Source organism: Armigeres subalbatus, chromosome 2 (assembly GCF_024139115.2).
Source record: "Armigeres subalbatus isolate Guangzhou_Male chromosome 2, GZ_Asu_2, whole genome shotgun sequence".
In the NCBI taxonomy this organism is placed as follows: domain Eukaryota; kingdom Metazoa; phylum Arthropoda; class Insecta; order Diptera; family Culicidae; genus Armigeres; species Armigeres subalbatus.
In genome coordinates, this window is record NC_085140.1 from 217,050,376 (window position 1) to 217,067,321 (window position 16,946).

At 39.3% G+C, this 16,946-nt stretch overlaps 1 protein-coding gene across 5 annotated transcripts in view; it reads right to left on the reverse strand.

Moving 5' to 3' along the window:
- Positions 1-3,298: 3,298 nt before the first annotated feature.
- Positions 3,299-16,946, reverse strand: part of LOC134211661 (ras-related protein Rab-3) — a 70,752-nt gene continuing 57,104 nt past the window's right edge. For all 5 annotated transcript variants that reach the window (XM_062688768.1, XM_062688769.1, XM_062688767.1 and 2 more), the window contains 2 exons: positions 5,485-5,656; positions 3,299-5,414 (listed from right to left, as the gene is read on the reverse strand). In XM_062688768.1, the coding sequence (XP_062544752.1) occupies positions 5,268-5,414; positions 5,485-5,656 (319 nt within the window). In that variant the 3' untranslated portion in view covers positions 3,299-5,267. The remainder of the gene's footprint in view (positions 5,415-5,484; positions 5,657-16,946) is intronic.

Consider the following 16,946-nt stretch of genomic DNA (forward strand, 5'->3'; position numbering starts at 1 on the left):
TCAAGTGCGTAGGCTGATAGCTGGCGTAGCATTAATTGTCTATCATACGTTATGGCGTGCTGGCATGGGCCGTAGCACTAAAAGCCGAGTACAATGTAAAGAAACTGATCAGAGTACACCGGCTGATGTGCCTACGTGTCGCGAGCGCATATCGCACCATATCATATGAGGCACGTGCGTTATAGCTGGAATGATGCCGATTGACATACTCCTAGAGGAAGATGTGGAGTGCTACAACAAAAGGGACTCGGTGCAAGTGCGACGTGTCAAGAGAGCAGCCTCGTTGCTCAAATGGCAAAGAGCATGGGACACCGCAGTCAAAGGTCACACAGACTACAGGCCCACAGACTAATTCCGGATGTGTCCAACTGGGTTGATAGGAAGCATGGTCAAGTCAACTTCCACCTAACACAGGTGTTGTCTGAACATGGTTGCTTTAAAAAATTCCTACACAGGTTTGGCTTCGCAGATTCTGCGGAGTGTCCTGAATGTGTAGGTGAGGTAGAGTCGGCAGAGCATGTGATGTTCGCATGCCCGCGATTCGAGGTAGAACGCAATGCCATGCTGCTTGTTAGTGGTATGGATACAACCCCGGACAACCTCGTCGAGAGGATGTGCCGGGAGGAAGCTATATGGAATGCAATGAACACAGCATCTCAACAGATTATGTCGAAACTGCAGCGGTGGTGGCGTCTTGAACAAAACCAACGAGTGCAGTAAGGGCATCTGTGATGCAGTGAACACTTTGCTCACCCCGACAACCAACATGTCGCGGATGGGCTGCGGGGACCTCAGTATGTAGATATAGAGGTCATTGCGGTTCATGCGCGGTGGTTGTTGTCGGAGTGCTCGTCTCCAACGTGAGATTACAATACGTTACGTTAAGCTATGATAGATTACTATCATAGCTTGCGATCGACGGGTGGTGAGGTAGTCACTCTTGAAGTCGATGTTGTGTGTATTAACGTCAAGTGCTTTAGCATAGGCGTGAGCGTTCTCAATAGTCCCCCCCTGATGTATTGCTTAATTGCGGGTCGGGGGTACGGACTGGCGAAAGGGTTTTGGTTTTAGTGGGTCGGGTAAGAGTAACATGGCATACCCATACCCACACTACCTGAGTTACCTCCTCAGGTGTCTGGTTGCAGATTTCCGTTTCCCTTGCTTAAAAAAAAAAATAACGATGCATCACGTGCAAAAGCTTCCGATGTTCGATTTTCCCATTCACCAGCAGGTAAAGTTGAGATCGTTGCGATGAGGAAAGTTCCTTCATTCCAATATTTCGCCACGCACGTGTCCAGTCTAGCGCTGGACTGTTTCGTTCCACCTTTGGCATTTCAGTATGCTGAACGAAGTGCTGGTGGATCAGATCGGCGGAGAGCTTTTGTTGGATTGGGTGGGGAATTTGGGATAAATTTGATAGGATTGATTTTACGTGAGGATTGTTTATTGAAATTGCGGGGCGAGTAATTGCTTGGAAAAGAAGGGATTTATTGTAAGGAATGGATTCGATCTCTTGCAAATGTCGATTGGTAGCCAGTCTGCGACTTTTCAACGCCAACCCGTGCAAATTCAAGCCGCCGTTCTCTTTCTTCCGAGCTAGCTGCATGATCGGAAAGCGCGCGGGCATTCCTCTCCACAGAAACGTCTCCATCGTAGCTTGTGATTTTGGAGAGTAGCTTGTAGGCGGCGTTCAGCAATGTGATTGCGCGGTAGTTGCTACAATCCAGCTTATCGCCCTTTTTGTAGATGGGACACACAACACCTTCCATCCACTCCTGCGGCAGAACCTTATCCTCCCAAACCTTGGTAATTACCAAGTGCAGCGCTCTAGCCAGTGCCGCACCACCGTGTATAAACAGCTCTCCTAATAGTTGGTCATTTCCAGGGGCTTTGTTGTTTTTCAGCCGGCCGATCACCTCCTGGATTTCCTGGAGATTTGGAGCCAGAAGTTGCATGTCCTGCGCGCGTGCTCCTAGGTTCATTACCATACCGCCACCGTTGTCTGCCATATCGCCATTCAGGTGTTCTTCGTAGTGCTGCCGTCACCTTTGAATCGCCTCACGCTCGTTTGTAAGAAGGTTCCCGTTTATATCCTTACACATATCGGGCTGTGGCACGTGGCCCTTACGTGAATGGTTCAACCTCTCATAGAACTTTCGTGTGTTATTAGCGCGGTACAGTTCCTCCGTTTCTTCACGGTCTCGATCTTCCTGCTGGCGCTTTTTCCTCCGGAAAATCGAAATTTGTCTGTTCCGCGCTCATTTGTATCGTGCCTCGTTTGCCCTCGTGCGGTGTTGCAGCAATCTTGCCCATGTTGCATTCTTCTCTTCTACTAACTGCTCACATTCGCCGTCATACCAGTCGTTTCTCTGATCCGGAGCCACCGTGCCTAGTGCAGCGATTGCGGTGCTTCCAACGCAATGGCGGATTGAATATCTTTCCAGCCATCTTCAAGAGATGCTGCGCCTAGCTGCTCTTCCGTTGGGAGTGCCACTTCCAGCTGCTGCGCGTATTCTTGGGCTAGTCTACCGTCTTGTAGCCGCCCAATATTTAGCCGCGGCGGACGACTCCAACGCGTGTTGTACACCGTCGAGAGTTTTGAGCGCAGACATTCTGCAACGAGGTAGTGGACAGTTGAACAAAGGAAAAATCGCAGAAAATTTGATGAAATAACCGAACAGTTCTGCTGTTGAGATTACGGTGAATTGAAGCAAAATGCACCGAAATCTGTGAAATGATTTAAGTGTGTACGTATGAAAACCACTGCAAGCTAACAAGCCTCAGCACGCTGGGCTCTACATGATCTCTTCTACAAATAAGGTTTGGCTCTGGCAAACGGAATTTACTATAAACCACTAGTACAACAACTTCCTAAAAATTAAAAATTAAACTGCTGAAATCTAATTTTGAACTGTTACTCACCAGATTTTTGTAAAGCATCCATTCAATTCTTCAGGTTGGTTCGCACTGCAGCACTATTTTGATTCATGTAATAGTTAGAGACGTGCAAAAATATGGGTTATTTGGTAAAGATGATCTTTATTAAATAAAATAATCGAATGAGACAATAAAACGTGTATTGTTTAGCGGAGTGTGTATCAAATAAATCGACGTTGACCGTTGTTATAATTCGAAATCCAAGGTGTATATGGTTTGCCTGTTGCCGGATTTTTAAAAAGTAAACTATGAATCATTCATTCACTTCGAAGATCCGGATCATTTTAATGGTTCCGGATCTGAACGCCCGTCTCTAGTATATGGAAGGAATGTGAGTTCAATAAACGTTTATAAACGCCAGTTGGTAGGATTTTGTTTATATTTCTCTGCTTATTAGTAGGTATATATAGTTTATTTATTACAACAATAATGATAATTATTTTAATTTTGTTTGTTTTGTAGTACGTTTATACGTTAATTGTTTTCCTTCATTGATTAAGTTATGGGCAAATTAGTTATCAGTGTACATATTAGATACGAATTCACTATAAGGGTTTTGATCAAAAAAATAATGTAGAATCAATCTGTATTATAATTAGTTCTGTACAAAATATTATTCGCTTACCGTTTTGTGTACCATCCAGAACATATCAAAAATATCCTTCCTAAATAAATTACAGTGCATGTATAGTGAGCAACAATCACAATGTATCGATATAGTTCGAATTCATTTGAAGAAGCAGGTTTTGGCCGAATAAAAATATCTTAATCTGTAAGCATTTTTATTGCAACAAAAATCGGTAATAAAACAGTGGTTCTGTGCGATTCGAACGATTTCTGCTTCTTTGATATAAGTCGAGATTTATGTAAATACAACTTCGGAATTAGGCATGCTATTTGTTTTCTTTTCGGCTGGAAACCAATGGAGCGTAGCTTATTCGCCATATCATGGTTAGAAGATAAGCACTAGCAACAACAGAGAAAGTCTCGAAAAACCGATTTTTCCTGTTTGGAAAAAAGATGGTCAAAGTGAAATCAGTTTGTTGGAGAACATCTCTCAGCTATTGTAGGCACATGCAGATGTATTTATATTATATTTGTTAAGACGTATCCCTTCGATTGAAACTTCAATGAACAACGAAAACACGCATTAGAATGATGGAGACATTGATAACATCATTCAGTTGTTTGTATTTCGTTTTAGCTAACACCATTTATTCATCCTTGTGTATTTTTTTTATAATTCACAGTTAGTGTCCAAAGTACGACAAAAAAGGTTCGATTTGTAGCAATATGTTTGTATTTGTATGTCTATTTGTTTCTTTGGTGAATCTGTCGATGTCGTTGATTTTATGCTTTATTTTAAAGTTGTTACATAGTTGGAAGATTTACTTCTCATAGATCCAAAAACGTCAAACAAAATTTGACACTACCTGGTGGCAATGCCCTACGAAGGGGGTTATTTACATCGTCAGTAAGTTCAAGGAATTCTTGTCATTCTAGTCTTACAGGATGTGATCTACTCAACTCATGGTAGGATGTTCCTAAATCGGATTAACTCTGCCTCGTGGAATGCTGATCGATATACTGTTTATAGTGACCAATTGACTGCGTACTGCTGAGAAATAAAGCCAAAAAGCCACACAGGCTTGTTGATTCAACACTCCAAGCTCCAATTCTGTTTGTTAGCAAAAAATCATGCCTTTTATTAGTGGATGATTGTATCGGTTTTCAGTTAACATATTTCCGTTATGTTTAATACTGATGATTTCTGTGTCAGTAATTGCAACTGAAATTCGCAGATCGCCCAAACTTTCGCTTATGTTTATTGTCTACACTAGAACAACATACCTAGATATTCGTACTGTGTCTGTAAATGAGTGCTCTTCCTACCAACAAAATTTTCCGCTTTTACTACACGCTCTATTGTTATATTCACTAACTGACAACATCAGTTTTCCAATAGTATTTCTAGACATTTTGCTCCAGATAAAAACAAAGACCATCCACACAGAATCCCGGATTCTATAATGTGACTCCGAACTCCAAATCACCGAGATCAATGTTGCTATCTCCACAATGAAACGATCTTAAATTTATCCAACAAATTTTAGAGCAACGAAAAAGACAACGCCGTTATGCTTTACGATATGAACAATTCTTCCAATCCAAAATGTTTCCCGACATCTCTGTGGTACCACGTACTTGGAGAGATGTTTCTGTATTCCAGCTGACTTTCTGCGATAAAGAGGGGTGGATATCCTAGTAGCAATGTAATCGTATGCTGTTTTTATTCGACTCGGTGTTGGTTGAACGCTACGAAGTGATTCTTAGCAGTTGCAATTGGCGTTTGGTGGACCCTGGGGCTGGTCTGTTAGTCGCTGGCCTTTGGGGCCTCCTGCTACCAGTGTTGGATCGGAGTCTAAGCTTTCCGACATTTTATCGCAGATAATATCCACTAGTCTTTCAAATACGTTCTAAAAAGTAGATGGTATGATTAGACTCTAAATATTTTGTTCACATTGACTAGCTTTAGGGCAGGCTTACCTTCACGTTCACGTTTTCCTTTGCGGATGTTTCGAAGAATTCAACGCCCAACTGATCGGCCAGTTGCTTACCACGTTCGAACGATATTACACGCTCGTCTTCCATGTCGCACTTGTTGCCCACGAGAATTACTTGTGCGTTGTCCCAGGAGTATGTTTTAATTTGCGTCACCCTATTAGAAATTGAATTGGAAGTGATGAAATATTTTAAAGCTAACTTGACCATAATCAATAGTTCACGTGCAGTACCCTTCCAATGCATTATCTTTTATCTATTATATCAAACATATTTATAACTCATCTTGCTATCAAATCACGATTTGTTTCCATTGAGCCATTTTTGTTTGCTCGGGTTCGGGTAAAGCTAGGTAACGGTATAAGGCTGCTGTGAAAAATGGAATCCCGGCCGGGAAATAAATTCACCAAGTGATTGAAATGATCTGGGAGAGGGAGGGAGAAAAAATGCCTTCGAGATGGTTTGATGACCTCATATTTATGTTCTATCTACAAGAAAGGGCACATACACGTTGCTTCCGAGGTAGACCCCGAACTCGCTGCAATCGAAGAAAATGCGGGTGCGCCGATGTACAGGGCGACTGACAATTGGCGACCCAACCCAAGAATCAGCGATCAGGAATATGACTTTACATTTGCTTCGGAAAACACGGAGTGTGCGACTATAATAGGTAGGGGAAGACCTGGCTGAAGCGTAGTAAGCCGAAACGCGTAACGCTAAATTGCTGTTTTGATTTAATCGTCACCGAAAAAAGCCAAATTATGTTTACTTGTATACCATATACACAAAATATGATCATAAATGATTCATACAAACTATATTTGATCATTTGAACTCGTTTTTCGAAGATGTATTTTGATGATGAATTTTGATGAAGATTTTCACGGTTCATAAAAGTGTCCCTGAGTACCGGACACTATTGCATCATGTTCGTATATGAACAAGTTTTTAGACATCATTTATAATAGTAATTTTTTTCACTTGCTTCGAGTTGTAGATATTAACACGTTTTAGTAGAGCTTATTTGATTCTTCAGCCCAATTTCTTACATCCTACTCAAAAATTCCCTCCGTTTTCAATGACATCTTCACTTTTGCTTCTGCTTTATTTCTGTAGCTTTCTGATACCATAGCAAGAAAAAACATTTGAATTGAAGTAAGCTTAACAAAACAGGTGCAAAGAATGGCTATTTGATCACAAGAAAAAACTCACTGTACAGACCCGGGGGACAGCTACCGGATACAGAAATTTATTTTGCACCATAGACCAGATCAGATCTGGGTCATTCAGTCTGATGATCAGAATCTTTCATATGCATCTCACATATTCAAACTATGTATTTCTCTTAGTTCATTCATTCAGTTCCCAAATATTGTAGAGACATACCAAAAGACATAAACACCAGCTTCATAAGCGACGTCTTTCATTCCACTTGCATAGAGAAGGGAGTTTCCAACCCGAAAGCATCCTAGACTGGATCGAGAATCTAACTCGCTATCTCCGGATTGGCAATCTTACGCATTTGCTCGCAAGGCTACAGGCACAACTCGAAATTTTTCGTTTCTGATATTTTTATGGCAAAGCACGGAAAATGGTATAAAGTTCCACCTGACAAAAACTCAGGTTGAAATACATCAAAAGTTACGAGTATTTAAAATTTTGACGATTTTTTGAAAAGTTGATTTGACCCTACCCTACCATTGTTGATTTTTTTTTAGACTTTCTTGCTGAAACACACAAAACTATTGCATTTGTATAAAGACATGCAGACAGATCTGTAAAATTCTAAATAATCACAAAAATATAGAATTTGAGTTAGAAATTCAAAACGTCGTTTCTGAAAATTTGCAGATTTCGAGTTGTGCCTGTACTGCACGAATCCTGTATTCCACGAAACCAAAACGCTAGACAAGTGCTTTCCCTACTAAGCTACAAAGAATATCAGTCGTCCTCCGCAGCTTAGCTGAAAGGTGAGAACAGTCAAAAATGCACCTCTTAAGCTTTTTCGACATTTCCACAAATATAAGTTAGTAGGGGGAGCTCCCCCAGCACAGAATGTATCCCAACAGAAGACACTTACAATTAATTGCATATTATTCGGCAACTCGGTCGTACGAAAACCATTTTTTTTGTTAAATATCTTGGCTGTGCATATGCACAGCACATGTTTCGAAATGGACAAATGGATATGAAATTTGAGAAAAAGAATCCACGTGTCTTGGAGGCAAGGATGTTAACGATCATTCAGTAATTTGCCTTCGATCATTTAGTAGTTTGTCAATAACACATTCCAGAAGCTCCAGAAGAATTTCAACGAAGGTTTTTCTACAACTCTGCCTAATGGTTCGTTGTTTGGATGCCACTAGTAACGGAGTTATAGTTATAGTTTCAGTAACTTAGACTAAATGATAACAAAATTCCAATCATTCAGTTTGAGTTACTGCAACTAGCGCTCTAACTCCGTTATTAGTTGAATTCTAATAACGAACCATTGGGCAAAGTTGTAGAAAAACCTTCGCACTAGAAGTCCACCATACAACATATTTTAAAATACAGCTTCTGGAATGTGTTATTGACAAACTACTAAATGATCGAACGCAAATTACTGAATGATCGTGACATCCTTGCTTGGAGGGACTCGAACCCTCAACCTCCTACTCTCTAGATAGGCGTGATAACCCCTGCACAACAAGACCACTTAAAGGTCACGTTTGCGGAAATGCCATCAGAACCCGAGTACCAACCTCCACCGCGGTTAGCTCTTTTTTGCAAATTGAATATCTTTCGGATGCTTGATTTGTCCAATCTCCACATGTGCTTTACAATTGTATATCCACAGCCAAGCGAGTGCACATTGTTTATTAAACGAGAGGATCGCATTCTATGCCCCCAACAACGGGTTGGGCGGATTTGTATAGAGTGCGAATCAATCACACTCTGCTGTGCCAAAGGCTTGCTTGGCTAAAGCATTTGATGAGTTTTATTGCCTTGCGCTGCGGTCGCGTGTACTCAGACGACTAATGACAGTGGAAGACCGACACTTGATTACAACTAATTGCATATTATTCGGCAACTCGGCCGTACGAAAACCATTTTTTTGTTAAATATCTTGGCTGTGCATATGCACAGAGACACTTCTCAAAACCACACTTGCAGAGATTTTATCACCATCTTATGTAACTATAAAAATGTTTGTTTACCTGCACGGCACATTACATCCTCATGTTGTAAACTTTGCACAAAATTTGAAATTGAACAAAAATGCTTAAAATTATCATGTTTCGCCTTAGTTTGAATCAACCATATTAAAATCAATCGAATGTATTCTGATTTTGTGAAGATGGTCAATATTTGCCATATTGCAAATAACGATCATGATTTGTGGCGCAAAATAAATTTCTTATCTGGTAGCTGTCACCCGGGTTCGGACGAAGCGATTTTTCGTGTGCTCAAATAGCCTTGTTTGGACAACGCTGCTTTTTATATATTATATCGGCGCAGAGCCCTAATGATTTTTTGTGGATTATCTCTTTCTGTATGCCATCTGAACCTCATTATATATCACAACGTAGGTTAGTCAATACGTGTAATGTCTCTTGTCAGAAATAAAAGGTGATTTTATGTGAACCAAATTCCTGCTTTGTCGTGTGGGATAATCGAGCCACTCCAACCTACCACCAGCTCGATCATATGGTGCCGTGACCAGGATCCATGCGATAAACCTGTGAGGAATTGTTTAAATCTGGCGAGTATCAACACTACAACAATGGAATTGAAATTTCAACATATGCGAACGTTTCTGGAAGACAACGCTAGCATTTCGATTCGATCCTGATCATGCAACGTCCTCAAACCAAGTGATGAAAGTGAGAAACATTGTGAATTATGCTATTTAACAACGAAGAATTACCATCACTCCCAGCTACGATGGTGTGGCCCAATCGGTAGCCATCTGGCAAAGTATGTACGTTCTCGACTCATCTCGAGCTATAGGCAGCTCTGGTCGAGGAACATGCTCACAACAATGGCGAGTGCGTTTGGCGAATTCTGGATTGGTTACCATATTTACAACGTTCTTACACACGCATTTTGAGATCGCTTTGCTTTCACATCATTTGGCGTTTAAAGGATCGTTTCGTGTACCCATGCATTCCTGTGACATTGCTGAGCAAATTAAGGAACAAAAGCAGCTTCAGAACGAACAAAATTAGTGTGTTGGTTTAGGAAGAAACGTGTTTCCCAAACAATATTGTGTTGATAGGAGACTCCCACCTTAGTTGTTTCTGAAAATATTTGAGACTGTAGAATAAGTTTGTTTGACCATTGTTATCCTATGTTAGTAATCGAAATCTATTGTAACTTGACTTGTATAAAAACATCTGTGATACAGCGATCACTATATCTATTCATCTGTTGAAGTTGACACTCCAAGGTGGGGAGTATGTTTGGACAACGCTGCTTTTTATATATTATATCGGCGCAGAGCCCTAATGATTTTTTGTGGATTAATCGAGCCACTCCAACCTACCACCAGCTCGATCAAGCCTTTTTATTAAACTTACTTCAATTCAAATGTTTCTTCTTGGTAAAGATCAGAAAGCCACAGAAATTAGCAAACCAAAAATGTCTTTGAAAAACGGACGAATTTGGAGTAGGATATAAGAAATTTAGCGCGAGTCAAATAAGGTCTACTAACTTAACTATTTTGATATCCACAATTTAAAGCATGTGAAAAAAATTACTATTCTAAATGATGTCTTTACTCATGTGATAGAAACTTGGTCATATTTCAACATGATGCCATAGTGTCCGGTGCTTGTGGACACTTTTCTGAATCGTGAAATTTTTCACCAAAATTCATCATCGAAATACATTGTCGTGTTCAAATGATCATACATAGTTTGTATATGCATCATCAATGATCATATTCAGTGATCCGAATCTTTCATACGGATCGGATCTTTGGTTAAAAATGTAAGGAGAATGCTTTATGGTGAAACAATTGTACTTCAGGACAACACTCCTGACTCGTACAGACAATAATGTCACCCCTCTCCGCTCAAAAGCATATAGGACCTACAATAAACTTTTTGTTTGCCATTTCCTTACAAAAGGTTAGATAATTTACTGATCAGGTGAACCGGAACTTTCTAAAAGTGAGCTTCGAATCATTCACTCACTTCAAAGATCCGGATAATTTGACCGGTTCCTGATATGAACGCCCATCTCTAATATTTTGTGTTTATTGTATACAATTAAACATAATCCGGATAATAAGAAAGTTTTTCTTTAAACGGCTTATGTGTCCGGCACTGGGAGATCTCCCCCTAAACCGAACCATTTTAACGTGTAGATGCAAAATTGCATATATCCATTTTACACTATTTCGAGAAAACAACAAAAAACTGTTTTTGAACAAATTGGCATCAAATATTTCGATTTCTTCGATACAGATCAGTTTTTGGTAAAACTCAACACCCTGGGGAACTTCCTGTACTAAAACTGTAAGCAATACTCCACAATTGCTCCTCAAAGAACGTGGACATATGTAGTTTCTTAAAAAAACGACAAAGTATTCATACATCCTTGAACAATTTTTTTTTCGTGTTTGGTTTGTCATTTTGTCTCTAGTTTTAACTTTTAACAAGGGCCTTAGCAAAAACACCTTGAACACTTTTACAAGAACATAATTTGAAAACGGCTTGTCCGATCGTTTTGGTGTCTTCGACAATGTTTTAGGCTACGTGAAAAAAATATACACTGTGAAAAAAAATGTCAATCATTGAAAATAAAACCTTAAAATCAATTTTCTCAAAAACAAATTTTTCGATATTTTTTATTTTCTGATATGTTGTAGCAGACAATATATGTACTTTTTTGCACTATGGGTCATAATGGAGAAATGATGGACAAAAAAGTTATAATTTTTTTAAATAAGTTTGTTTTTCAAAAATGGTTGAAATATTATTTTTACGTTTCTATTTCTATTTCTAATTTATCTAATCCAATTTTCTAATTTGGCCAGTTTCTCGCATAAATTCGAAAATAAAGCAATTTCCGAGGGTTTTATTAGCTGTAACAGAAGATATATCCCTACGAATCTTCGCTGCGGAAAATAACCGATAGTTTTTGGAAAATATGCATTTTTCAGGGTTGGCCAAATTAGGCACTAAGGTGGCCAAAACCGGTACACTTCCCCTACCGATTTTTATAATTTTCATTCGTTTTCGATTGTTTTTCGATTCTATATAACCTAGAATCAAATTTTACGGACTCATCGATATTTATTGACAAATGCTAGTATGTAATGGAGCAGTGGTTGGCCATTTTTATGGTATGAGGTTGTGGACAAAATACTTTACATAGAAAAAAACAAATAATTTGTTTTTCGAAATACAACCTTAAGGTAAACCATCTTGTGAAAGAATTATAGCAAAAAACTAGTATAAATCGTTGCACAGTAGGTCAAGGTGGGCAAAAGTTGAAACAAAAAAAAATCAAAAAGACGGGTTATCTCCGAAACTTATATATCGTATAATGATAAATTATATTTCAATCAAACGCTCTTCTGTTATAGTTGGCAATTACACTGAAGTTTTTTTTTACGCGGTTTTTTTTGCGCGGTTTTTTTTACGCGGATATTTTTACGCGGTACCGACGTAAAAAAAAACCGCGTTATTTCAAAAAAACGACGTAAAATAAAACCGCGCTATTTAAAAAAAACGACGTAAAAAAAAACCTATTGACTTAGAAAATTTTATATGTTGGTGCCTACTGGGGACTCAGAAGATTTTTATGCCGGTGCCTACTGGGGACTTATAATGGACGGGGCTTCTTCCTATTTTGCTAGGTGTTGTTTGTAGGTCACAGTACGCTAGTATGGATCGTGATATGGTACATGGTTTTTGTGATATGAAACCAGGAATGTCTTCCGATCTATGCTCAAACTCTTCCAAGAATCTCCTGAAATAAGGCCTTGAGATCTATGATATAAGGCTTTAAGATCTATAAAGATCTGTCCTCTTGTTTCAAATATGGTGCATGCTCTGTGTGGTTCATAGAATAGATTGTGTTCAAAGCATAAGTTCTTGGTCATCCAAAAAAAAATCCCGAAGCAAGGCCTTTAGATCTACACGCGTAACCAAAGATCTGTCCGCCTGTTTCAAATACGGTACATGCTCTGTGTGACTCATAGAAAAGATTGTGTTCAAAGCATAAGTTCTTGGTCATCCAGAAAACTTCCGAAGTAAGGCCTTGAGATCTACACGCGTAACCAAAGATCTATCCGCCTGCTTCAAATATGGTGCATGCTCTGTGTGGTTCATAGAATAGATTGTGTTCAGAGCCTAAGTTATTGGTCATCCAAAAAATCCCGAAGCAAGGCCTTTAGATCTACACGCGTAACCAAAGATCTGTCCGCCTGTTTCAAATATGGTACAAGCTCTGCGTGACTCATAGAATAGATTGTGTTCAAAGCATAAGTTATTGATCATCCAAAAAAATCCCGAAGCAAGGCCTTTAGATCTACACGCGTAACCAAAGATCTGTCCGCATGTTTCAAATATGGTACATGCTCTGCGTGACTCATAGAATAGATTGTGTTCAAAGCATAAGTTATTGGTCATCCAAAAAAATTCCGAAGTAAGGCCTTTAGATCTATACGCGTAACCAAAGATCTATCCGCCTGTTTCAAATATGGTGCATGCTCTGTGTGGTTCATAGAATAGATTGTGTTCAAAGCCTAAGTTATTATTCATCCAAAAAAATCCCGAAGCAAGGCCTTTAGATCTACACGCGTAATTAAAGATCTGTCCGCCTGTTTCAAATATGGTACATGCTCTGCGTGACTCATAGAATAGATTGTGTTCAAAGCATAAGTTATTGATCATCAAAAAAAAATCCCGAAGCAAGGCCTTTAGATCTACACGCATAACCAAAGATCCGTCCGCCTGTTTCAAATATGGTACATGCTCTGTGTAACTCATAGAATAAATTGTGTTCAAAGCTCAAGTTATTGGTCATCCAAAAAGATTCCGAAGTAAGGCCTTTAGATCTATACGCGTAACCAAAGATCTATTAGCCTGTTTCAAATATGGTACATGCTCTGCATGACTCATAGAATAGATTGTGTTCAAAGCATAAGTTATTGGTCATCCAAAAAGATTCCGAAGTAAGGCCTTTATATCTATACGCGTAACCAAAGATCTATTAGCCTGTTTCAAATATGGTACATGCTCTGTGTGACTCCTAGAATAGATTGTGTTCAAAGCATAAGTTATTGGTCATCCAAACAATCGCGAAGCAAGGCCTTTAGATCTACACGCGTAACCAAAGATCTGTCCGCCTGTTTCAAATACGGTACATGCTCTGTGTGACTCATAGAAAAGATTGTATTCAAAGCATAAGTTCTTGTTCATCCAAAAAACTTCCGAAGTAAGGCCTTTAGATCTACACGTGTAACCAAAGATTTAACCACCTGTTTCAAATGTGCTACATGCTATATGTGACTCATAGGATAGATTGTAATCAAAGCATAAGTTCTTGGTCATCCAAGAGATCCTTGAAGTAAGGCCTTTTGATCTACATGCGTAACCAAAGATCTATTAGCCTGTTTTAAATATGGTACATGCTCTTCGTGGTTCATAGAATAGACTGTGTTCAAAGCATAAGTTCTTCTTCTTCTTCTTTTTGGCATTACATCCCCACACTGGGACAGAGCCGCCTCGCAGCTTAGTGTTCATTAAGCACTTCCACAGTTATCAACTGCGAGGTTTCTAAGCCAAGATACCATTTTGCATTCGTACCTATATCATGAGGCTAGCACGATGATACTTTTATGCCCAGGAAGTCGAGACAATTTCAATCCGAAAATTGTTTAGACCGGCACCGGGAATCGAACCCAGCCACCCTCAGCATGGTCTTGCTTTGTAGCCGCGCGTCTTACCGCACAGCTAAGGAGGGCATAAGTTCTTGGTCATCCAAAAAGTTCCAAAGTAAGCCCTTTACATCAACACGAGTAACCAAAGATCTATCGGCTTTTTCAAATATGGTACATGATCTGTGTGGTTCATATAATAGACTGTGTACCTCGCCTTCTTGTCCCCATAGTGATGGGCGATATTCAAAGGCGCGATCTGGTGGTGACCGATTCATGAGAGAATGTGCAGGTTGAGGATCAAAGACCGGTTCTTCAGCTTAAGCATAATCACCGTTTAGCCTACACAACGGAATTCTGCCCATACCCTGAGGGAAGTTAAGGACTTATGCTTTGAACTCAATCTATTCTATGAGTCACGCAGAGCATGTGCCATATTTGAAACAGGCGGACGGATCTTTGGTTACGCTTGTAGATCTAAAGGCCTTACTGGGATTTTTCGGATGACCCAGAACTAAGGCTTTGAACACAATCTATTCTATGAGTCACACAGAGCAAGTACCATATTTGAAACAAGAGGACAGATCTTTGGTTACGCGTGTAGATCTAAAGGCCTTACTTCGGGATTTTTTTGGATGACCAATAACTTAGGCTTTGAACACAATCTGTTCTATGAGTCACACAGAGCATGTACCATATTTGCAACCGGCGGACGGATCTTTGGTTACGCGTATAGATCCAAAAACCTTACTTCGGAATTGTTTTTGGATGACCCAGAGCTTATGCTTTGAACACAATCTATTCTATGAGTCACGTAGAGCATGTACCATATTTGAAACAGGCGGACAAATCTTTGGTTACGCGTGTAGATCTAAAGGCCTTGCTTCGGGATTTTTTTGGATGACCAATAACTTAGGCTTTGAACACAATCTGTTCTATGAGTCACACAGAGCATGTACCATATTTGAAACAGGCGGACAGATCTTTGGTTACGATGTAGATCTAAAGGCCTTGTTTCGGAATTTTTTGGATGACCAAGAACTTAGGCTTTGAACACAATCTGTTCTATGAGTCACACAGAGCATGTACCATATTTGAAACAGGCGGACAAATCTTTGGTTACGCGTGTAGATCTAAAGACCTTGCTTCGGGATTTTTTTTGATGACCAATAACTTAGGCTTTGAACACAATCTGTTCTATGAGTCACGTAGAGCAAGTACCATATTTGAAACAAGCGGACAGATCTATGGTTACGCGTAGATCTAAAGGCCTTGTTTCGAATTTTTGGATGACCAAGAACTTAGGCTTTGAACACAATCTGTTCTATGAGTCACACAGAGCATGTACCATATTTGAAACAGGCGGACAGATCTTTATAGATCTCAAGGCCTTATTCCATAGATCTCAAGGCCTTATTTCAGGAGATTCTTGGATGAGCTTGAGCATAGATCGGAACACATTTTGGTTTCATATCACAAAACCATGTGCCATATTACGCGTACTATGACCTACAAACAACACCTAGCAAACAAATAGGAAGAAGCCCCGTCCATTATAAGTCCCAATTTAAAATTTTCTAAGTCCCCAGTAGGCACCGGCATAAAAAAATCTTTCAAGTCCCCAGTGGGCACCAACATATAAAATTTTCTAAGTCCCCCAATAGGTTTTTTTACGTCGTTTTTTTAAAATAGCGCGGTTTTTTACGTCGTTTTTTGAAATAACGCGGTTTTTTTTACGCGTTTTTTTTACGCGGTACATGGAGCGACGTAAAAAAAACCTTAGTGTATAACAAAAATTGCATTTTGTTCAAGTGACAACGACAAGCAGATAACAAGCTTAAGATAGTTCAGAGGGTATAATGCATTTGAAGGTGGACATCTGTTGCAAGGATTGATAAACGTGTTTAAAAATAACGGTTTTGGAAATCTTTCTGATTGCTAAATTAGTTGGTATAGATTTGGAATTGGCCAGACAAACTACCCAATCTAGTGTTAATGATTTATTATGTAATGGAAAGGAAGATATTCGAATGGTTGATCCTAGATCAATGAAGTTTTCAAGCAAATTCACTGTCAGGACTCTACAATTTCAACTTTTGGCTATATTTCTCAATTCAAGCAAGGCCAAAGCAAATTGAATACAAATTCATATACTGCAACGAATGCCAACAGGTTTCAAAATGCTCCAGGCGTTTCCTCTATTATTGGCCAAGGATAGTCTAGGCTTCCTTTTTTATTCATTTCCTATATTTGTTTATCACTTGTCCATTCTGATTCACCTTCAATGTTGATAATAAGTCTTCCGCTAAATGATATACCAAAAAATAGTTAGGTTGAAGGATTCGGATTTGATTTTTTCTAAGTAAAGATTTTTTGCTCCACCATTTCATACCATGAAAATGGCCAACCACTACTCCATTTTGTCAATAAATATCAACGGATCAGTAAAATGTGATTCCAGGTTGAATAGAATCGAAAAACATTAAAAAATTACTGAATATTTTAAAAATCGGTATATTTTATCTTATAACCGCTGTTTCTCAAAAACGGTAGCACTTGGAAAAAAAATACT